This window comes from Thunnus albacares, chromosome 19, assembly GCF_914725855.1.
Source record: "Thunnus albacares chromosome 19, fThuAlb1.1, whole genome shotgun sequence".
Taxonomy (NCBI): domain Eukaryota; kingdom Metazoa; phylum Chordata; class Actinopteri; order Scombriformes; family Scombridae; genus Thunnus; species Thunnus albacares.
Window position 1 is genome coordinate 25,408,479 of NC_058124.1, and position 23,169 is coordinate 25,431,647.

At 39.5% G+C, this 23,169-nt stretch overlaps 1 protein-coding gene and 1 long non-coding RNA gene across 2 annotated transcripts in view; both read right to left on the minus strand.

Annotated features, from left to right (window-relative positions):
- LOC122970320 (glutamate receptor ionotropic, NMDA 2D-like) overlaps positions 1–15,500 on the minus strand; it is a 30,176-nt gene extending 14,676 nt beyond the window's left edge. Inside the window, exons 1-3 of the mRNA XM_044336452.1 lie at positions 15,462–15,500; positions 12,743–13,009; positions 3,137–3,324 (exon numbers count right to left, since the gene is read on the minus strand). Of these exons, the coding sequence (XP_044192387.1) occupies positions 3,137–3,324; positions 12,743–13,009; positions 15,462–15,500 (494 nt within the window). The remainder of the gene's footprint in view (positions 1–3,136; positions 3,325–12,742; positions 13,010–15,461) is intronic.
- A 3,483-nt stretch (positions 15,501–18,983) lies between these two features.
- LOC122970376 lies at positions 18,984–22,790 on the minus strand. The gene is made up of 3 exons (XR_006399189.1): positions 22,587–22,790; positions 20,351–20,424; positions 18,984–19,257 (listed from the first exon to the last, which is right to left on the minus strand). It is a non-coding gene; the product is annotated as an uncharacterized LOC122970376 (long non-coding RNA).
- Positions 22,791–23,169: the final 379 nt, after the last annotated feature.

The window sequence follows — 23,169 nt, forward strand, 5'->3', positions numbered from 1 at the left end:
TTCCCCTCCAACACTTACTGGTCTACTTCCAAGACACAACACAAGACAGGAACACATCACTAGATCAGTTTCACATGCACTTATTCCAGTACCGGCCTACAAAAACAACTATTGTCAGAGATCATTTATCATTTTTTACACACATACACTAAAATCTGGACTGAGATCCCATATTACATAACAGCAATAACCTCTATTACACACTTCACAGGCATATAAGCACTATCTGATGGAAGGACACACCCGCAACCACTGATCCAACTCACATATATCATCTTACTCCACTGAAGTGCTCTTCTCTGTAGTGTCTGTGTAGCTGTTTGTTTTGTTGTTGTTTTTGTTTGTGTGACATTTCCTTTATATGCTGCAGATCAGGAACCTGCTGTAAATCAGTTTTAACTGAGTCAGGCCAGTTTAAATGTAACATAATGAATGTAATGAACAGAAAATGGTACACTGTTGTTGCTGTGGTTCTGTAGTGTAAACTCAAGTCTTTGAAGTTATCACCGCTATTTAGTTTCTGGCGATAAATCTGTAAATGTCTGACTTTACAGCTTGATGACGCTTGAATGCACTGTTAGTTCTGGTTTATGTGATGCTAAATGATGCTAAATATTTTAATCTAATCAGCCTGATTATCAGGTCTTCAGAAGGACCCATCTGCATGGTTCACATCCTTCTAAGTATCCAGCGTCAGTCATGGGACACAGCATCTGTGTTTCAGAATGAACTGTGAAGCTCTGCCTGGTAGTGACAAGTGTGCTGCTCACTTGGGCTTTTCTTTCTAGCATGGACACTAATTTCACAAGCATAGAAATCATGATGCATTTGAAATGCTGCTTGGCAAGCTGGACCGATTCCTGCATCTCAAGTGGATTCAAAATGGTCAGTAAACAGTGAATGTTTGATGATGCGGCAATATTCATGGTGCATCTAGTCAAGTTTAGGAATAACATCTGATTTGTATTATCAATGGATGTTTTTGTCAAGCAACATTTATTATAATATACATATGAAGTGGGATCCAAAAGTCTTCAAGTAGTCCCTCATAAATGTTCAATGGGGTTGAGGTCAGGTGACTGTGGAGGAAAGTCCATGACAGTCAGGACTCCTTGGTCAATTCAGTGTAAGTGTCCAACTCCAAAGTAGGCAATATTCCCACCACCATGTTTCACTGTCAGTTTTGATATACTGATGTATCATTTTCTCTTGTTCATGTCCTTACATACACCCTTCTGTTACTGCCATGCATCTCAAACTTGGACTCATCAGTTAATAGGACTTTTTTTCCAGTCATCCACTGTGAAATGCTGGCATGTCTTATCCCATCCCAAGTGTTTGGCCTTGTTTCCCCTCCTGAGAAATGGTTTAGAAACTGCTACTCATCCTCTGAGACCATTACAAGACAGCCTTCTTTTGACAGTACTTTTACAGATTGGAGTCTTGTGTTCTTTATGTAGTAAATTCTGTGTCTGTGATGAAGTTGCTTTTCTATCTCTCAGGGAACTAAGCTTGATGTATTGATCTTCTGATGGTGTGGTCACTTTTAGTCTGACTGATCATGCTTTGGATACAACTGATCCAGTTTCTGTAGTGTTTTAGACTTCCATGCACTGCCCCCATTGAAATCCTTTAGTCTTGTCATGATTTGATGCTGAGAAAGCCCCTCTTTGCTTAGAATGACAATTTGACTTTCACTTAGTTCTAATACCGTGTTTCCCACTACCACAATGCTACTTAATAAGCAATGATCTGCTGGAAACTTGACACAGCCATATTTATAACAGGTGAACACCTGCTGAACACATGCTTTGATAGAGGGGATACAACTCAAGGAAATCTGACCTTTTTTACAAAGGAGTAAAGTCGGTCAATGCCACAAATTTGATTGCTGACATAGAAATAGTGAAGAATCTTAAATATTTCTTCATTTATGTCATAACTTGTATTTTTAAATGTTTTTGAATCCTCAAACTTTCTGGTTATTTCCAAGTTTACATGAAAATATTAGAGATTTTCAATATGAGTGTGTGTATATATATAAATGTTCATCTTTTCCCTGCATTACTGTATTATTATTTCACTGCTTTATATCTTCATGAAGTGTAAAAATTCTTTCTAACCTGTCTCCCTCTATGCCTCCCTTCATGACTGAGGTGGGTTTAATAATTCAAATCAATAAGGGATTGTATCTTTCATCTGGATTTACTTGGTCAGTCTATTTAGATTAGATTAGATAAAACTTTAATGATCCCTGCGGTGAAATCAGGTCACCCCCACAGCAGAGAATACATCACGGACAGAGCAAGTGGTTGTAAAATTTCACTGTGTAGCTCTGTGTGTTGCTGCAGGGAAAAATATGGATCTGCACAAAGTGTATTTTCTCTGGGATGAAGGAGAGAATGTTTATTTTTTCTCACTAATCCTCATGTATTTTTAAAATCAAAAGGGTTGGGTTTTTCACAAGCGTCTACAGTAAGCCTGGCTGTGCAAAACTCAATAGACGTAAATTCCCAATTCAACTGGAGAAATAGAGGAAATTACAAAATTACATAACTTTTCAGTATCGTAGTCGCTCAACACGCTGTTCACTTTACACTGCACCAGAAAATGATCAAATTTCTTGAAAATAAAGAAACCATAGCCGGTCTTATTATAAGGTATTTTCCCTCTTTCTGTTCCTATACTTCCAGCTCGACAAGGGAACACTGTCCGAGGAAACAAAGAGGGAATTCGATGCTAAAAAGACTGTAAATGTATCAGATATCTACTTGATATGACTAACTCAGACTGCTGAAGACTCATAAAAGCTTCAGATCAACTTTTAAATGACTGTGTGGACACACTGTGGATTTTGGCCTCCATCACTTCCATTGAAAGCACATTTGAAGGATCTTTTAATAGCCAGTATGAACAGGAGGAATGATCACAGTGAAGAAAACCTCTTTCACTGTTCATTTGGGCACCTACTTTGGTTTAAGACAGACTTTAAAAACTGTGAACCTATCCTTTTAAGTAAATTAAGTAAAGCAGTAGGCAGTGAGCACAATAAAACCAACTGTCACTGCATAGAGATCATGTATATAACACATCTTAATACCTTGCAGGTCTCACTTTTTTTCTGCTCTGCTCTTACCTGCGTGGCTCGTCCCTCCAGCCCTGTGGCCGGATAGCGAACAAGGCCTTGGGCAGCCCCTCCAGGCCCAAACCAGACAGGGCTGGTCCCACGGCGAACCACATGTGACTGGGCCCAGCCTGACCTGCCGCCCAGGCTGCTTTGAAAACCACCTCAGCCTCCTCCAGGGAGCAGTAGAGCAGACGGACCTGGAGAAAGGCGGGAGGGAGTAATTAAGGGAGGTAATTAGCAGAGGGAGGAAAGGAAGAAGAAGGGGTGAATGGAAAGGGAAAGATGGGACAGTAAGGAGGAAAAGAGAGGAGTAGATGGATCAAGATAAGGAGGGGCGGGTTTAGAAAATTGGGAAAGAGAGGGAGGAAAGAAAGAGGGAGAAAGGAAAACACACCAGAAAGAAAGGGACAGGGAAATATAGATATTTGAGAGGGATTATAGAAGTAATTAGAAAAGAAGAAGGTTAGGAAGGAGGGATCCAAAGGGAGAAAGCAGAGGAGGAGAAGAGGAAGGATGACAGAGTAGATCAGAAAAGGGAGAGGAAGGGGATGAACGGAGGGAAGATACAGAGAGACATTTGGGAGACGAAAGGAAAGGAAAGGAGAGGAGAGAAGGAGGAAGAGTGCAATGAGAGGAAAAAGCACAATCACAAGCATAAGGAAGGAGGAAAAGGAGGAATAATGAACCAGGAGGAGAGGATGAAAAAAGCGACAGAGTGAGGATGAGAGGATGAAAAAAGAGAAAAGTACAGAGAGAGAGAAAAGGTGTATGGTGTATATGAATGTGAGGAAAGAAGAAAAACAAGCAAAAAGTACATTTCCATCCCATTTCTCATCCTCCATGTTTCTTGTTCCCTGCCCCATAATGCCCTTTCATGTTTCCTTTACAATTATGGATTATATTCATTTATACATCAATACACTCGGTGCACTTATACATTAGTGCTTCTCTTTTTTAATTTATTTGTAACACATGGGCTATGCTTGAAAAATGGTGCCTCTTGGTCTGCTTTCATTTCCCCTTCATACATTATTAAAGAGGAGGAATTAAATGTGTGTGTGTGTGTGTGTGTGAGTGTGTGAGTGTGTGTGTGTGTGTGGATTAAACAGACAAAGTGAGAGAACTGTGAAAACTGTGTGAAACTAGAAGAGGGTGAGAAAGAGGCTGTGTAATGTGTGTGCAGTTGATGCTGATGGTACTTTAGATGATTACTTAGAGGAAGCACTTGAGGAAAATTTACGCCATACTTTCTGTAGGACAATTCACGAGGTTATAAAACCGCAATTAGTCGAGATCAAAACGTGACATGCTTTTACTAACACACACACATACACACACACACACACTGAAACCAGCAGCAGGCACATTTTGTGTGGATGCTGTCACATGCTGCACATTCACTGCCTGTTACTCGCGTCAGAGAGGATGGCGAGATGACGCCGATCCCTCCCACTCAGCTGACAGCGGACGGGTATCGGGGTCAGCATGAGGTCCACGCTAGCGCTCAATCCCTGTCAATCACATCCTCTGAGCAGTCATGGTATAGACGTCTTTACATATGGTGTTGGCATCGCTTGATCAAAAGTTTGTCACTCTACTGTGTATGCCTGAAATAAAGAGGATCCAGTCTGTCAAAGTGTTTTCCTCCTCTCATCCTGAGTTCCCTGTTTTCTGCAATCCCCCAGAAAGAGAAGTAATTTGTTATAATTTCCTGCCATCAATCATTTTGTTCGCACACACGTCTCATTTTTCAAATGTTGGACATTTCATTTTGGAAGAAAACATTTCATCTAGATCCCCATGGGTCTTCATATTTTATCGTGACAGAAGTTAGCAGCATCAGTATTCAGGTTGAAATGAGGGAAAATTCTCTCCCAAAAAAATTTGTGAATGTCCAAGTGAAATACAGAAAACATGTTTTAAAAAACAGAATTTAATTTAATTTTGTCCCAATAATCATTTTTGTTTGTTGTCAACAGGAAGTAATTTAATTTCACTGTGGAACATTTCAGTTAATACTCTTGACAGCCAGCGTTCAGGCATCTTGGATGAATATTTTAATCTGCAGTCTAAATCAGAGGCAATATTTTCAACATGAATTTTATATAACATCAGTGTCCAGAACACTGACTGCAAAACAAACACAGCATAACTAAAAGTCAACATGTTGTCTATAAGGAAACATAACAAATCTTTACATATTGAACAGCTCGCTGAAAGCTGCAATTATCAATATATTCATACTATTAATTGATTAAATAAGGTTGCTCATGGTGACAAACCCACACAGAATTATCACCAACTGTACGCTACCTGCACAGCAACAAATAACAGACAAAGTTAGCAACTAGCAGGTGAATATAGTGAAGCTTTTACTGTAGCTGCTAAAGAGATGGATGTTTTGGTGGATAGTCAATCTGAGCTGAAAGAAGAGTGAATATTGGACTTACATTAACAAAGTTTCTAGAAATATGCCACCAAATTAATGCTAATGTTGCTTCGTGTCTGCTTCATGTGTTTACATAAATGCTGCTGCCCACGTTAGTCAGCATTTGACAGCATGCTGGCTTGATTTATTGGGATAAACGCCACAGTTTGACTGTAACCAATATCTTGAACTTTGGCACAAAAAAGTGTGACTGCCAGACGGAGGCACTGATCCAATTGTCAGCTGGTCAAGCAGCCTGTGGTATGAGCGCACAGGTTTAGTGCTAGACTGTGCAAGACTAAATGAAAATGTCTCTGTCTATTGCTCTTTGAATTCTGATTTCTTTTAAAGAACTTTCCTTTTCTTTGAAAACCTTGAGAATGATATCTAACTATAGTTGGGTATTGAACCTCAATGCTGAAATGTGTTGAGTTCTGAAAATTGTCAAGAAAAGAAACTTGGCACCAAATATTTGGTTACATTTGTAATATTATTCACTTATTTGTTGATCAAATAATTCCTGATATTGTAAACCCCCCAAAACATATCAAACAGATAAATGTGCAGTTCAGTCTGAGTCTTGAGAAGCACTGGTTTAAAATCCTCCTCTGACTGTGAAACTGGACCAAACCACCACAGAAGATGATCACATTGTTTTTTTTGATATTTAATACTAAAGTCTGAATGAAAAGTGAAAAAAATAGCACCACACAAGTGCTATCTGATGCTGCACCGCTTGATTTATCATGAATTTGTTCTCCTGTAATGATAAACGTGAGTGATTCAGACGTGTAGAGGGAAAACAACATGCCTGCTATCTTGCTTACCAGTTACAACACCGAGATGTGCATGATCAGCTGCTGCCTGCGGTATGCTAATTGGTGAAGGCAAGCTTTGAAGTAAAATAAATGGCCCATGCAGCACCGCAGCCTCCCCGGTGCCTCCGAGATTATGCATAAAGACACGTAAGATTAATAATTTTGCATTAGCTGCGACAGAAAGTTGTCGGGTCACCGAGGCATATTTATGCTTCGCGAGGGGCAGGGGAATTCTTTGGGGGTACCGGAGGCTAATTTTAATTTCAGGTGTAAATGAAATACAGATTGTTTGCATCCAGATTCCGTCTGCTTACGAGACATGTTAATGTACGACGAGAGAGGGAGGGAAGAGAGGCAGAAGAAAGAGGGGATGATTAGAGAAGGAGAGATGAGAGACAGGGAGAGCAGTGCAGAAAACTCTCAGCGGTAAAGAGTTCTCTCTCTGAATTATATTCATATCGCAGCACAGACAAGGCTGAACCGAATTTAATCAATGATTCCAACATCACAAGTGGGTATGTGGGGGTGTGAGGAAAAAGAGAGAGAGAGAGAGGAGGGGATTTTAGCATACACTCACAGTGCAGGGCTTGTCCAATTCACAAATACCATTCAGTACTAAACCTGCACTGTAATGCTACTGTAGACACATTATGAGGCAGTACCCTTTGGTTTTCCATCAAAGGACTGAGCTTCATGGGAGGATTATGCAGAAGTTGGCATGCAACCCTACTGCTTTTCAAAACAGGCCAAAGACGGCGTGTGAGCAACACCGCACAATAATGAAAAAACAGACAGTATCATATTACAGTGGAGGACAATTCGCTGTAGAGATTTAGCGGCAGATTTGCATTCCTGAGACCCCAAGGAACCAACACAACCCAACGCTAGTTAGATCTAGATTTTCGGTCTTACCTTGTCTACTGGTATAAAGCAAATCTAGGGATTAGACAGGCTCAGCAGGACCCTAAAACTTCACGCTACCAGAACATGGTGTATATTTCCTGTCTTAATTATCTCTGCATTTTCCTTGTGTCTTACTACTTTTATTTTCAAGGACATGTGCCCATATACTGCTGCTGAAAATACCAAATTTAGATGGATGACACTGACCCTGGAACTCAGGAATACAATAACCAAGTGGCAGTGAAAAACACCTTCTTGGAGACTGTCCAAACACTTACCCTGCGCATCACTGCCCCTTGTTTTACTATTGTTCGTGTGGAAGTGGACATTTTAAGGGGGTCATTTAATAGTAGTTTAGCAGCCTCTGCAGTTGTTTCGACGTCAGCTGACAAATTAATTTTAGAACAAGTGTGTTAAGGTAGTTTGAAGTGCCACCTTACATTTCCAGTACATGTTGGACCTTTTGAAAACCACCAATGTGTTTTGAAACGCATAATCTGAAACATGCAGCAGGTTCAAACTTCAGAACAACCCATAAAGGGGATGTATCTTGCACATTTACCGGCCTATTCTACTGAAATATTTTTGCATGATTTACAGTTAAAAACTCCTTTTTATGCAGCCCCTCAGTTCAGCCTCTAAAACAGGCTGTTTTAGGTTCTGCCTCGTCAAAGGGGACCTATTATGTTTTTCCTTATTTTCAGATCTATATTTAATGTTACAGTGTTGACTGTTCATATTAAAAATGGCTAAAATGTCAAATAATGGAGTAAACATATGTAGAAGTAATTCCTGTGAGCAGAAAGCACCGGTTTCAGATTGCTCCAAACACTCACTTTCCAACGTTTTTTTTCTACTTTCAGCCTGAGCAAATGTCGTGACGGATTATGGCATTTTTCCATTGCTTTGGGGGTAATCACACTGAGCCATGACTCCATTACACCGCATGGCAAAGTAATATAAGTAGTTTACCTTTTGCTGGTCGTCATCAAACATCATCATCACTGTGGCTGTTTCTGCTTGTACTATTCCTTCCTGCATTATTCTAACTGATACACTGAACAAAGAGCTCCATATATGTCCATATATTGTTTCAACCATGTTTTTGCACCACTAACAAAGCGCTGCTAACTCCGTGAGGAACATGTTTCATTTCTTGTAAATTCTTCACAATAAAAAGTCTATCGTTATTTAGTCATTTAAAAGCTTTTAACTTAAAGCAGTAAAGCAGGAAATGGTGGGTTTACATCGATGGTAACTTAACATGATACAATACAACACAGTCCGATTCGGCTGCCTTCCAGAAAGCTGGCCAGTCACAACAGAGCGAGCTCAGCGGGAGGGGGCCTTAAAGAGACTGAAGCTGAAACTGCCTGTAAGGAGATATACTATACTGAGGGGCTGCATAAAGGGCCAGTATAAGATAAATAAGGAGTTTTTTGTACTGTGAATCATGCAGAGCTAGTGGAGTCCAAAAATAAAAATATAGAGCTGGAAATTAGCATAATAGTTCCCCTTTAAGGTCATCCTCCTGATGAGCCCACTCTGTTCTGATTGGAACAACTTGTGGAACAACCTTAACAGCAACCTTAGCAACAAAGACTGCAGAACGGACACCTGTTTGTGGGCGTATGTGAACAATCTGACATCAGTTTGATGGGGATGTTGAGGTAACTTTGCAAATTAAGCTTTCAGAGCAGGCTGAAGCCCTGGCTTTTGACTTCCAGGCAGCATTTTTTTACATATGTTCACCTCATGTTATGGAAACATTATCCATCCATCCATCTATCCATCATTAGTGTATTTACTTTCAAAATCTTTAACAAGCAACAAGCTGCTTGAAACTTCATTGGTTTCTATGATTGAATACAGATTTTGAAAATGCCATTACCCATCTCCTACAGTACCCTCTCAATAACCTTTACAATATCTTCTCAAAAAGATGTGTACATCTAAATTGTAAAACCCAGCAGAGGGTTCATTCACTCCCTCCGTATTCAACATTTCATATCACTTTCATTCCATTACATCATGTTCACTCCGGCCCTTTACTTTTGGTCCATTCTCCGCCTCTTTCTTTCTTTCTTTCTTTCTTTATCCCTTTCATGGACTTCATTTTGACAAAGGTCATTTACGCTGACAACAGTAAAAGGATGAGAGCTAGGAATGAATACAAATAAAAAGGGTATGGCGTGAAAGGGAGAGATGGTGAAACATAGAGATGGAGCATATATTATGCTCATACAAAGACAGCGGTTGGGGAGGAATAACAGAAAAGATCCTGTGGCGCCCAGAAATTCCTTCCTCCCTATCAGATGTGTTAGACCACGGCTAAGGTCACCTCTGCAAAGGGCCATTACCTTACTCTTGGGTGTTGTTTGTCTGCAGCTGTTTAAAAACAGTGATTCAAAAAGATTGGTTTTATCAGGCTAAAGATTAGAAAAAGTTTCTTGGTACTGGCTCACTGTTGAGTCTGATCTTCAAAGAATAGCTCCACCATTTGGTGCTCCACCAAAATTTTTCATGTATAAATATCTGCCTTTTTTTTTTTTTACAAAGCTACAATAAAACATTTTATTCCTGCTGAACAAGACCCTGAAGTTTTCATATTTTCCCAAAATAGGTTTTAGTGAATGGCATATCTCTCTAAAAGCTGTAAAAAGTGACAAGTACCAAAAGAAGAAAAAAAAAAAAAAAAAGAAAATGTCTGACTGTCAAAAAAGAAGCACTCAGAGACTCCTGGAAATTAACTGGTAATTCCTGGTGGTTAACCTGTAAGACCGAAACCCATTTTTCCCTTTTTCCTTTCTTTTAGCTGTCTAAACTTCACCAGACTGTAATCACTGGGGTTGCAGATCAGAAAACACTCATATACATAATTTTGGGGCACTCATAGGGGTTTAGGAAAGCACTGATGAAAGGTCTATTTTATCATTCAGGTGTTAGGACGAGTTGGTTGAAAAAAATTGATTTAAAAACCACAAACATTGAGCACTACAAACAGCTCGGCTGATCATCATTAATCTTCTTTCCATCATTGTTTGTAGTTGCCTACTGGTCATTCATTTATAGTCTAGTGACAAAATACAAAATACAAAAATGTTCGATCACACATGTTTGTTATATCAACAGAAATTAAAGCTGTAGATTTGAGATACTTCTTTGTTTGGAACTCTGCACTGATAAACCTAAAATCATAGACACAACAAATTAATCATGCAGAATGAAGAGGATAAAGAAAAAAGGCCCACAGGTTAGTGAGTTGGACTTGTAACTGTGAGGACATCTGATTAAATCTCTGTTCTCTGATGAATGATGACACTACCAAAGTGCCCCAGAGCAAAGCACTGAACACTCAGCTGTTGGAGAAGATTCAGATCAGCAACAATTAGATTCATAGTTCATACTACAAAGCTCCCAGGTGTGTGCAACGCTGAGGCTTAGAGCCCAAAATATCATAAGAGACACTTAACACCCCGACAATGGACTGTTTAGACTGGACTGCTGAGGTCAGGCAGACGTCTGTGCAGTCACATGGCCAAAACCGAAAGACTGAAGAGGAGTTTCTATCCTCAGGCCATCTGGATCCTCAACACACAAGCTTCACTTTAACAAAAACTTCCACACACACAGACACTCTTGCAATACTGAACACACTGTTTGTTACTACCCTTTGTCACTTTTACTTTTACTTGCACACCAGGTCACTTTAACTGTAAATACTGTGAGATTCTGGAAACTGGTAAGATTTGTATGTATAGTTTTTTACCTAACTTTAAGATTAGAATATATATTTATATAGTTTCATCTTGCACTAGTAATTTTTTATTTTACCTTATTCTATTTATCTTATTTTATATATTTACTTTTTTTTGTTGATCCCTTGGATATTCTTACACAGTAACTGAGCATCCCTTTCATTTCACGGCATGTTTTACTTTGTATCTCTGTGCATGTGACAAATAAAGCTCCTTCAATCCTTGAAGTAGTCTCTTAGGATGTCAGTGTAAATGAATAGCTTGTCCTCAGTCAACCTCCCCTTAAGTAAGGCTTTTGCTGTAAGCAGCGGGCTGTTTTTAAAAGGTAAGCTGCTATAGCTCCGTTCAATGGCTCGCCTCTGGTTAAAAACACCTGAGTAACTTCTAATTTCATAACTTTGGGTATAGAGTCAGTGAGAGCACTCCATATATATTGATCTGGATAAGATGATTAACCTTTTTTAGAGTTTTTAGAGGCCGGTTGAAATTAAATTGCATGTTGGTTTTTTTTCTGCTACAGCGTTCAGAGGAAAGATCAGCACCCAAAAGGCTAAAAAGTTTGTTTCTTTGTTTCTTTCATATAGCCAATCAAGTCCTTTCATCTTAAACTGTATTTAGATAAAGCGGTAAAGTTCACTGTTCTATCATAGGCTATTGACAAGACAGCCTAACACCTAAAGAGCCTTGAACAGCAACCAAATGCGTCCTTCTCCTCGGTCAAGCATGAACACACGTCCTTGTGTTGCTTCTTCATTTGCTGAGCAGGCTACCAAATATCCACATGGAGAAAAGTGCACTGCTAATGTCATTTTGCAGGCTAGACAGCTAATAAGATAGTTAGCTGTAAAACATTGACCAACGTAAAAACTCTGCAAATCATTTTGGTCAGTTTAGAAATTAATAAATTGTGTGGTCTTTTGCTTCTAGGCTACATTTACTAGCAGAAGTTTGATTACATTGTGTCTGCTGTCAGTCATATATACATTGGCCCACCCAATCAGAGGCTTGAAGGCTAAAGAAGCATTTCTGACATATCTCCAAAGATTGTTTAAATAAAAATGATTAACTTTAATTGTGAGAATTATTTTTGACTGCAAAAAGTGATGACTTCTGTGATTTCAGTTGGACTTTAAGTAATGTTTTGAGTGCAATTGTTTTCATTCATATTTATTTTTCTGTTTATTTGTCCATTCATTCAAAAAGTGTATGTTTCCACCATTTTTATTTGCATTGATCATAAAATGTTACCAATCAGAGTCTGTATGTATGTCAGTGATTCTGTGAGTACATAAAATCCTCATGACTAAAATATTAAGAACCTTGCAAAATCTTCTCTGTGGGCACGGCCAACAGTAGGCAAGTTGTGGCCTTTAAGTTGAAGCTAGCTGCTGCAGAGTAAGGAGGTTATAGTAATAATGGAGGAAGGGATCTTTTTTTTTTTTTTTATCTGCAGATTGACTGCTTTCACCATCTGACTCTTCAAGGCCTGTAGAGCCTTTACAGATGTTAGTCACCTCAGCCTCAGACTACAGGAGAAGCAGCTTCAAGGTAGACGGTGAGAAGTGTTGCAGAAACACTGAATCCTCAGATTAAATATTGAATTTTGTAGCACTGCCAAAAATTCGATAGAAGACTTGATTGAATAGAAATTATTTTCACACTTAAGAGATGAATCAAATCAACATTCATGTTTCTGTCCATGCCTCACCTGTGCTTCATTGTCTTTGAGCACCCTTTTGGTTCGCGCCCCACCAGGGTCGTCCGTCACATTTAGAGTCACCACACTCTTCTTCTCCCAGCCGATGAAGGAACCATCTGTCATACCCTCCACCATGGCCAGGAAGTCCTCATAGCCATGGTGACGGGTTGTCACCACAGAGAAGGCGGTCCAGTCGTACTCTTCGAGCACCTCAAAGATGACTTCCAGCTGGAGGGAAGTGGAGCAGGTGAACTGGAGGTAGATGGAGCCGCTTTCCTGAAAGCAAGGAGGGAGAGAGAACATGAAGCCACGAGTGCATTTGGGCATTGAGGTGGATAGATACTGCCCCTGAATTCATGTTTATAAAGTATGGATGAAGATAAACCACAAGAAAATTGGACAACTTATCACTGTTATCAACTCTGAACACTCATGTTTGTTGCCTCGTTGGACCTCGTTGGAAGCGAGGTCACTGCATTTTGAGATTTCAGCATTTGCATTGATAAAGCCAATAGCAACAGCTATGAAAATAAAAGTTGTAATAAGTAGTTTTCCTTTAAAGGTAAGTAAAAAAGTCTCATATCATGATGGAACGCAAACTCCAGTATCCAGTATGAAAGTCAGTCACATACCAGTCATTTCTTTTGAGCCCTGGTGAGAGGAGACTTTGACTCGATCTATACTAAGGATTAAATTCAACAACTACAACTTCTCACAACTAAATTATCTCTGAAATAACTGTCAGACCTTACAGGATAACATGAGCTCATCTGGAGATAACATAGATTTAATCAATAATGATAGTAAACAGTTGAACTCTACAATGAGACCAAGAGAGAAGTTACTGATAGCTGGCTAAAATGCTAATTGGCTGGCCAGAAACCTGCACTAAACACACACATATTTTCCTCATATTTTTAAAAAATAATCTCACTTTCACTATTCAGTGAGGAATGAGGATTGTCCCTACTGGAGCCCCAAATATTAACAGCAGATTGACAACCAATCATCCCACGCATCTGCATTGGCCATATCACCACTGGCTGCATATTCTTTACATGTAAAAGCACCATAAAAAGAACTATTACAAAAGTTCTTGTCACTTTCCCTCCGACAACAACCTTACTTTCTCTCCCACTACTTAGACAATTTCCTCCACTGGCCATAACTCACAGACTGCTGAGCTGTCATGAAACTAATATTGTAATTCAGGGACGCTGTGATGGCGAACACATACATTTTGAAAGAATATGCGTATCCATACAGTAGTCATCTAAGTTCTGTCTGTTCTCATACTTCAGCTCTTTTCCTTTTTGCCTCGTGGCTGACTGACTTCATCTGACTTCAGTTTTAGTGAGAGGGGAACACAGAGGAATAACAGTCTTTTCTGTCAAAAAAGTCCTTGACTTGTGAATAAGGCTTTCAGTGTCGATGAATGAAACAATGATAGCCTTCCTCCCTGCTGCTCCAGTCACATTTAATCTGAAGAGATGAGCCGCTCACTGACAGAAAGAGGAAGTCATTTCTTTTGGCTTTCCATCTATTGTGTTTTTTTTTTTTAAACTAGAACAAAAGAACAGAATGGAAAGAAAAGTCCATGCGTTGTAGACTAGGGGGGTTGTAATACATGTACCATTACACCGCTACTATAGATGCATGCGAGTTGTAGTCTGAAGTAGACAAGCCGCCATAAACCAGCATATATCACTCTAATGTATGTAAGCAATTTCACTTTAAGCACTTTTGCCAAGAAAACTTTCCAGGAGATCTTTTAGAACTGACTATACAGTAAAAATATAGTCATCAAATGCCATTAAAATAGGTATATATAATATACAAACTGACTTTTAAATAAGAGGTAGTCCAGTTTTAACAGACAGTTAGTCTTTTCTGGGCTGTGCTGTTGTCAGATGCTCCAATAATAAACTTATTTTGGAATAAACATAAAGTGAAAGCCAAAAGCAGCTGCTCAATGGAAATTTTACTTTGATAAATCTCCATTAAATCCTGTTTTTTCACTCACATTCTGAACTGCTTGCCAACATGGGGCCAATGGTGAGCCACCACCCCACTGATCTTTAGCCAGCTTGGTACTATGTTTCCTGGCTCAAATTCCACTTTTTTTTATAGTATTAGCATTTCCATTTTTTTTTATTAAATGATGCACTTCTGATTACAATGCAAGAAATCATGGAGGTTAATGATTTTAAATCATGAGCTAGCAACATATTCCTGCTGTGTTTAATTAGCTACTCCACAACAACACTTTCTCATCCAGACGGTGGAGGTCAGACAAAAGCTTGTGTCATAACCAATGTCAGACTAGTGCTTTGAGACTGAATAACTTCCACGTTCACACAGATTATCTTCATCTTCTGGAAGGGAGAGACTGCCGACTGCATTTAACACGTCTGCTTTCACTGTCAGTGTGAATGTGTTCAGCTCTATTCTCTCACCACAGTAACGGTGGCGGTGCTTGAGAGCGCGACACATAAATCATCCGTTAAATTTGTCTATTTGTTGTTGTTATTTGTTTTAATGAATACGAGCTGAAACCCTGAAATAAAGTGAAGGACCTTTCATGCATATGTCTATGAACTTTCTGACATGGCCCAAAGATTTCAGCAGTGTTGTTAGCAATTAATTATTTAGTGCTTTCTCACCATTAAACAAAGAGGCAGTGAACATGTTTTTAAATTAGTCATCAGGAATCTCAGTCTGTGTGTACCTTTAGCGGATCAAAGAGGAAACCACACTGCCTTCCCATGTCGACAGGGCTCACCTGAGGTTATGCCGCACTGAAGTAGGTCAAGTATCAAACCAGCAGTCTCATTTATGATGTAAGCTTGTCTACTTTCCTTAAACCCAACTGAGAGTGGCGCGCGCACAGGGAACATGCTGGGAGTGAGTGGTGGTGTAGCAGGAAACATAAAAATGAATTTCCGTATCCCCTTGGAGGCTAGAGCTAAAATAAAATACTCTACTTGCACTGTTGTCATGTGAGCACTCACCAGAAACAATGACTGACTGACACTGCGTCCCCAAGTCACAGTTTTAGAGGCACTGTTGACACAAGGTTGATTGATTCTTGGCGTGTATTAGGAACATGCATGACTCAGCATCCCAAAGGTAATTGAGAACTGATTAGAGTTTAATTATACAAACATTTATCAAAGGGTAGAGCTGCTGTGGGGACAAAAATGCCCAATTGTGTTTTATATCCTCTGTTGGTAGGGTTAAAGAGCCATAACCTTTAATGTTTGTCTCAATCACAGTGTAAAGGCAAGAGGTAAAAGAAGAGTCAACTGAATCCTGGCATTCTGCTACTAACTCACACATGCTAAATTATCTACGCTATAGCCTTTCTGTCTGCAATTTCCAACTAGAAAGATGAGAACTCCCGCAACACTTGTAGTATGAAGAACAACTTTATTAGTTGACCGACGTGTTTCGGCTTGTGGCCTTCATCAGGGTCATCATAAAACACATTACAAACACCATTTAAATAAAGTAAGTTGGGCATGAAAAAAGGTTAAAAAAAAAGTTTAAAAATATATATATATATATATATATATATATAAAAGACAACCAATCATATACAAATAGACACATCAGCCAATGGGACATCTATAAAGATGGGTTGGATATATGGTCATGTGGTTTCAGGCCAATCATTGTCCAAGAAGGGACATGGGTGACACCATATTTGGTTCCTTTACTAGAAAGGTGCAACTAGGGGGTGGTACTTGGGTTCATCCAAAAATGTGCCTATTAGATATGGCATACTGGCTTTATAAAGTGCTGTGTATAGAGGGAGCAGAAAGATGCATAGTACAACAATATAAATAACCCAAGTACCACCCCCAACTAATAAAGTTGTTCTTCATACTACAAGTGTTGTGGGATTTCTCATCTTTCTAGACTTATCTCCCTTCTCCGTGCACCTTGGAAGTAGGTGAAGTTGTGCCAGAGACCCTCACTCTGCAATTTCAAACTAGCCTAAAGCTTTTTCCAAAAGCCAATTGAGTAGCCTTCCAAGAACATAACAGCCATGTTTATGACTGAATGAAAAATAAAGTATTTATATACTATAACTAAAGCTCCTTTTGTGCTGGTCAAGCTGGCAGTTAGCTGACTGGTGCTCAACCAATGAGATTAAAAGAGAGCCACAGTCCTAACATCATTTCCATGTTAGCCTCGGTCACAAAAGGATTTTATAACTTCCATCAGCCTTTGTGTAAAAATGTATTGTGTTTCCAGGGTTTACTATACATATATTATAAGACAAATTCTCGTTGCACTACAGCACTTGCTGTTAGAAATGGAAACCTTTGTAATTTTAACGACAAAATAACTTACTGAGAATACAAAAAACTACAGCTCCCATGAACATTTATCAGCACAGCAGCTTATGTCTTCGTATCTCAATTCTGTGAATTTAAATAATCCTCCACCCTCTTTCTTCTGAAGTAATTTTTCCAACTTCTTAGCTGTAATCTTTGCTGTATAACAACATCAACACCGTTCTGTCCTCTCTTTCCTGCTGTTATTACATGTCTGAAGTCATTGCAGCCCCTAAACTCATCCATGACCTAACCTCTTCTGTTGGCGTGTAACCAATGATTGTCAAGGGTTTATGGGAAGTATGGGATATACTGTTGGAGTACGGCTATAGTCCAAGGCAGGATTTTTAGTTGTAAGTGTTATTACAAATGTCAGTGTGATTTTTAAATGAGGTCTGGAATAGGATCTGGAAGTTTTGGTTTCACTTTGGCACTCAATAGCATCATCTTAACTTAGTTTTATCACCATCTTTGATTGAGAAACTAGAACTTTAAGGGTAAAACTCAGTGAATCTGCAGTGTATGTCAGAATATTAAAAGGTAAATACCATATCAGGCTAAGTAAAATTCTGGGATTTATATTAACATCTGGTGGCAGAAGCTCATAGAGTTTTACAAATGTAATGAAAGAGGCTTACTAAGTCGAATATCTTCAAATGTAGTTTCTACACCTTCCTCCCACCATAAACACAGCTGCTTTTTGATAGGCAGGGATTAAAGCAAGACAAGATTTGTGAGCTTGAAAAGTTGTCCAGGAAGAAATGTGTACAATGTATTGAATTATGTATTATATGAATTTAAAACTGCTCTATGCCTAAAATCAGGCATGTTGCCTGAGAACTTTAACCCTTGTGATTAGGAACTGTTCAGAGGCTCTACAGTGGCACAGTGCTGATTTTTAGTGTGTAGCATCAACTGCCATTGTAGCTGATGTTACAACCACGTAAAAATCATAATAACAGCATCCCACTGTAAAGACAATCCACATTATTAAATATCACACCTGTTATGCAAAACAGCTTTGTTAGCTTGATCAAGTTATCACATCTGCCAACAAAAAAAAAAAACCTTTTGTCACACACAGATTATCCAGTTGGAGAGCTGACACCCATTAATTAGTCTGTAACAATGGCCATGCAAGCATCATTTACAACAAGGTGAGACAGCAGTGATTAACAAAATGGAATTTGGACACTGGAGCTCTGGTTTTGTGCTGTCCAAAAAATTAAAATGATCAGAACATAAACATTCATATTACTAAAAATGTACTAAAATGTGTATATATGTGTATGTATATATATACACTATATGTTGTACACTAGAGTACTGCAATATTGAACTGTATAGTGTGCACTCAATAATATCCAATTACTAGCACATTTTCAGTACTCAGTAAATAGGAGCAATTCTGATTCTGATGAGCTTAGGAGCACTGACAGAACTAGAGCAATTCTGACAAAAATTTAATTTCCCCCTTCTTCATTACTGCTCTGAGATGAGGTCAGAACAGCATGTTTTCTGAAAATAGAGAGCATTTGGAAAATAAATGTCTCCTACAAGGGAATGTTGTCCGAAGGGAAATAGAAACTCTTTACTCGGCTCCTATTACGAGAACCAAGAGGTTCAGCCCTCTGTTATAGATGTTGTTTGGTACATCAAGATTATTCACAAGCCTAGAGATTTAATATCCACAGGTGAAAATGTAATTTTTTTGTGGAGAGTGATGTATGAGAAAAAGCTTTGTGTCAAATCTATGCTTGCTAAATTGAGATGCAACAAATCGAAGCAAAAGAGTTTGGGATTAACTTCGACTTTTAATTCTACAGAATATATTTTTCTAATCTCTAATTAAAATTGCATAACAAGAGCAACGGCAACACCCCAAAATAATACCTCTAAAAGGTCTGTTCAGGTCAACAGGTAATTCTTTAATCATTTCACTCGTGTATCTGCGTTTCATCTTCTAAGCCACAGACAGTCTTTGATTTAGTACAAATGAAATTAGCTGGGTTGATGATGCAACGCTAGGTAATTCATTTTTACCTGTGGCTCTCGTCCCAGGCTAGCCCCTCCCCCTACAGCAACCACAGGAACCCCTGTCTGGGCGGAGACAAACTCCAGCATGGGGGCGAGAGGGGCGCGGTTTGGCGGCGGCGGTCTCTCCTCCTCAAACACCAAACCCTGAAGTAAAACAAAGGTTGCACAATGAAATAAAGCACATCAGATAAAAACGCATTACATCACCTTCATTGAGACACAATTTCATAAGCTTCATATCAAGCTTTTACTCATCAAAGCTGTAATTTCTCTTATTCTTATGCACCAATGCCTGAGAATAAATTAAAAGTTGATTAAAATATATTAGAACAATGTGTATGTTTACACACTGTTCAAATTAGATAAGCGCTCATACCCTACAACAAGTTTTTCTTATCCTACTGACAAATTTCTTGCTACCTTAAGAATCTTTCCAAAGAGTTTAAGAGGTTTAATGAAGAAATGAAAAACATGTTGGAGGCTTTTAAAATTGGGATTGCTTTGCTGCTCTGCTTGGCAATCAATGCACACAGAGATAAAATCAGAGTTAAGTCCCTGCAGTGGACTGGCATCCTGTCAGGAGAAGAGTATGTGTTGTACCTGTACAGCTTAAGCTGCTTCACACCACAGAAACAACAGATAAGCTCCTGGCTTATGGGCCACCTCAGTTTCTACAGGGCTTACTAATAGGTGTGGCTGTTGCATACATGCTGAACTACTGCTGCAAGAAAGCCATGTTTTACACATGTTATGGCAATCAGGTTTTTTGGGTTGTTTTTTGTGATTACCCTTCAAGAAATAACTGTCAGCAGTGTTAATGAATTAGAGATAAATGCATGAAGTTCTGGCAATAGCCATTACTTTACGTAATGATACAAGGAGGAGTGATAGTGATTTGAGGCTGGCTTGATGACTTAACGCTTGTTTTCTTGTAGCGATTCAGGGGAGCAAATTGAAGTAAAGTGTAGCTGACAGCCCAATTCTCACAGGGAAGCATTTGATATGCAAATAGGCTACAGAGAGGACCTGGAAATGTAGCAAGTAGAGTTAATAACTCAATGTAAGGCGTTTATAACAAGGCCTTTCCACTGCTCAGGCATCAGGAATCAATATAGAGATAGACAGCTAGACACTGACCACATAAATGAATAGATATATAAATACTGTACAGTATATTTGTCATAGTATGAATGAATGAATGCATGAATGATGATTAAATCATGCAGTGTTTTATTACCTCCGTCAGTGTAATCGCAAGCAGCTTTCAGAGTTTCACCTTGCAGACTCAGACTCCCATCCACAAGTATCATACTATGAATGAATGAATGAATGAATGAATGAATGAATGAATGAAAAGATGAACAAACCACACAATGGACATGAATATGAACGATCTTATCGTTTGCATTTTCTCTGAAACAAGTGAATAAACAAAGGTACAAACAAAAGGACGTGTCAGTAACATGTTAAAGGGGACCTATTATGCTCATTTCCAGCTCTATACTTTTATTCTGGGACTCCAGTAGAGTAGCTTTGCATGATTCACAGTTCAAAAAATCTCTATCTCTATCTCTATCTCATACTGGCCCTTTATGCAGCCCCTCAGTTCAACCTCTGTCTCTAACAGGCAGTCTTAGCTCCTGTCTCTTTAAGGCCCCTCTCTCGATGAGCCCACTCTGCTCTGATTGGCCAGCTTTACGAAAGCCTGCCAAGGGGCAGCCATATCAGTCGTGTTAAGTTACCTCCGATGAAAACCCAACATTCCCGCTTTACTGCTTCAAATTAAAATCTTTTAAATGACTCAATAATGGGAGACTTTTATTGTGAGGAATTTACAGGAAATGAAACATGTTCCTCACCGAATTAGTGGAGCCTCATTGTTCATGGACTAGTTAGAAATAATACAAGGAGAACAGTATAAGCAGAAACAACCACAGTGGTGGTAATGTTTGATGAAGAGCTGCAGACGACCAGCACAACTCCAACAGGTAAACAGCTTATTTTACTTTGCCCTGCTGTGTAATGGAAAAACACTCACTGCGTGCAAGCTCGACTCCAGTTATGGCTTGGCGCGACTACCCCCAAAACAATGGAAAAATGCCATAATGTTAGTGGAGCGGAGCAGTGAACATGCACACTGTGTGTGGAGCCGATGACCATATAAAGAAATCCATCATGAGCCAATATCGGCTTGGGCTGAAAGTACAGTGCTTTGGCCAGTGCTTTTTATTCAAAGGGATAATGTCTACATTCGTTTACCTCATTATTCGACACTTAGGCCATGTTTAAAATGAACATCCAACATTGTAACATTATATATATGACTGAAAATAAGGAAAAGCATAATAGGTCCCCTTTAAAGGTCTGACAGAGTATATCTGCATGGCTTCCATAACTCCCAGAACATTTCTTTTTGGTTAGTGAAATGTTAGCTGAACCTTACTAGTAATAGCAAGTCTTCAATTATATTCATGGAACATTTTGTAAAGGTATTCAAGGTTTGGAAAAAAAAATAGTTAAGTTCACAGAACATTCTGGTTATATTATGTTGTTGAGAACCCATTACTCAGAACTTTATGAGAGAATGTCAAGTGATCTATAGTATTTAAAAGGAAAATATGGAATAGTTACTCAAAAATGGGTTGCCAGCATATGACATGCATCAAAACATCTGTGCAAATTTTCTGAAAGCCTGCACACTGGAGGCGTCAAGATGTGTGTCATCATGGATTGACGTGTCACTGTCAGGATACACCATTGTACTCTTTTCATAGTTTCGTCAGAACTTTTTATGCAGATTGAAATTATTTGAAAATGTTACAGGAACATCAATTAAACTGGTTTAATTAAAGAAATGTTGAAGAGTAATGTAAAAAGCCTTCTATCTATGCCAACTGAATAGCTAGAGTGATATGAAGAAGTGAAGCCAAAGAGTTTGCAATTAACGTTGGGTTGTTTTTAACTATCAGATCATTTATCTTAAGTTTTAATTCTGGTCTTAAAGCTGCATTTATTGATATTTTTATATTAAGAGTAAGTCAAATGACCACAAGTAATGTTAATGTGAAAGGGGTTGCTCGTAGGGTTGATTAACTTAAGTAGGTAAAGTGGGCTTTACCTGTTATATGTACCCTTTAATTTAATTCTACTGACTATCTATTTCTAACCTCTAAAGTCTATATAAAATAATGTAACAAAAACAATGGCAACACCCTGAAATCACACCTCTCCAATGTATGTAGAGGTCAAGAGGTGATGCTATGTGCTGCAGCCTGGTGTTTCTTGCACTTAAGGAAACACTAAAATTTTTCTATCCAAGACAACTTTGTATGCAGACTGAAATGTTTTGGAAATGTTATGTTGTACAGGAACATACGTGAAACATTCTCTAAACTTTGTGCAATAGTTAAGGACATGTTCAGAGAAATTTATGACAGATTGTTTTATGTTTTGTGTGTATACAGTATGTCTACCTGCAGTGGTGTGGTGGCCAGCAGCTCACACAGCTGCAGCAGCAGGCTGCCTGGGCTGCTCTCATTCACAGCCAGGTAGATGACGTTGGCCTGACCCGAAGGCGTCATCACCGTCTCCCCCACGAGCGCTGCCAACGACAGGGATGCCGAGGAGGAGGAGGAAAGCGAGGCCATCGCAGCCGCTCCTGCCAACGAAGCTGTATCCGTTACTCCCCTTCCTCCTCCTCCTCCACCTCCTCCCCCTCCTCCTCCTCCTCCTCCTCCTCCACCTCCGCCTGGACCGTTTCCCACACCGGGCCCCAGCCCCGGCCCTGACTCACCGACCCCCGCGCCTCCCACCACCGCCGTCTCCGGGAGCAGGGAGGAGCCCGAGTGGACCACGGCTATGTTGACGCCACCCGAGTCCCTCTCTCTCTCCCGGGGCCGGAGCAGCAGGGGGGGCGAGGGGCGCACGGGCCCCGTGCAGGCCAGGACAGCCAATAGCAGTGAGAGGGCGGGCCTTGGGGCCACCATGGGGTAAAGGGAGGGCCAGTGGCAGCTGTCAGATGGGGTTTGGCAGGTGAGGCCGGGTGAGGTTTATGGA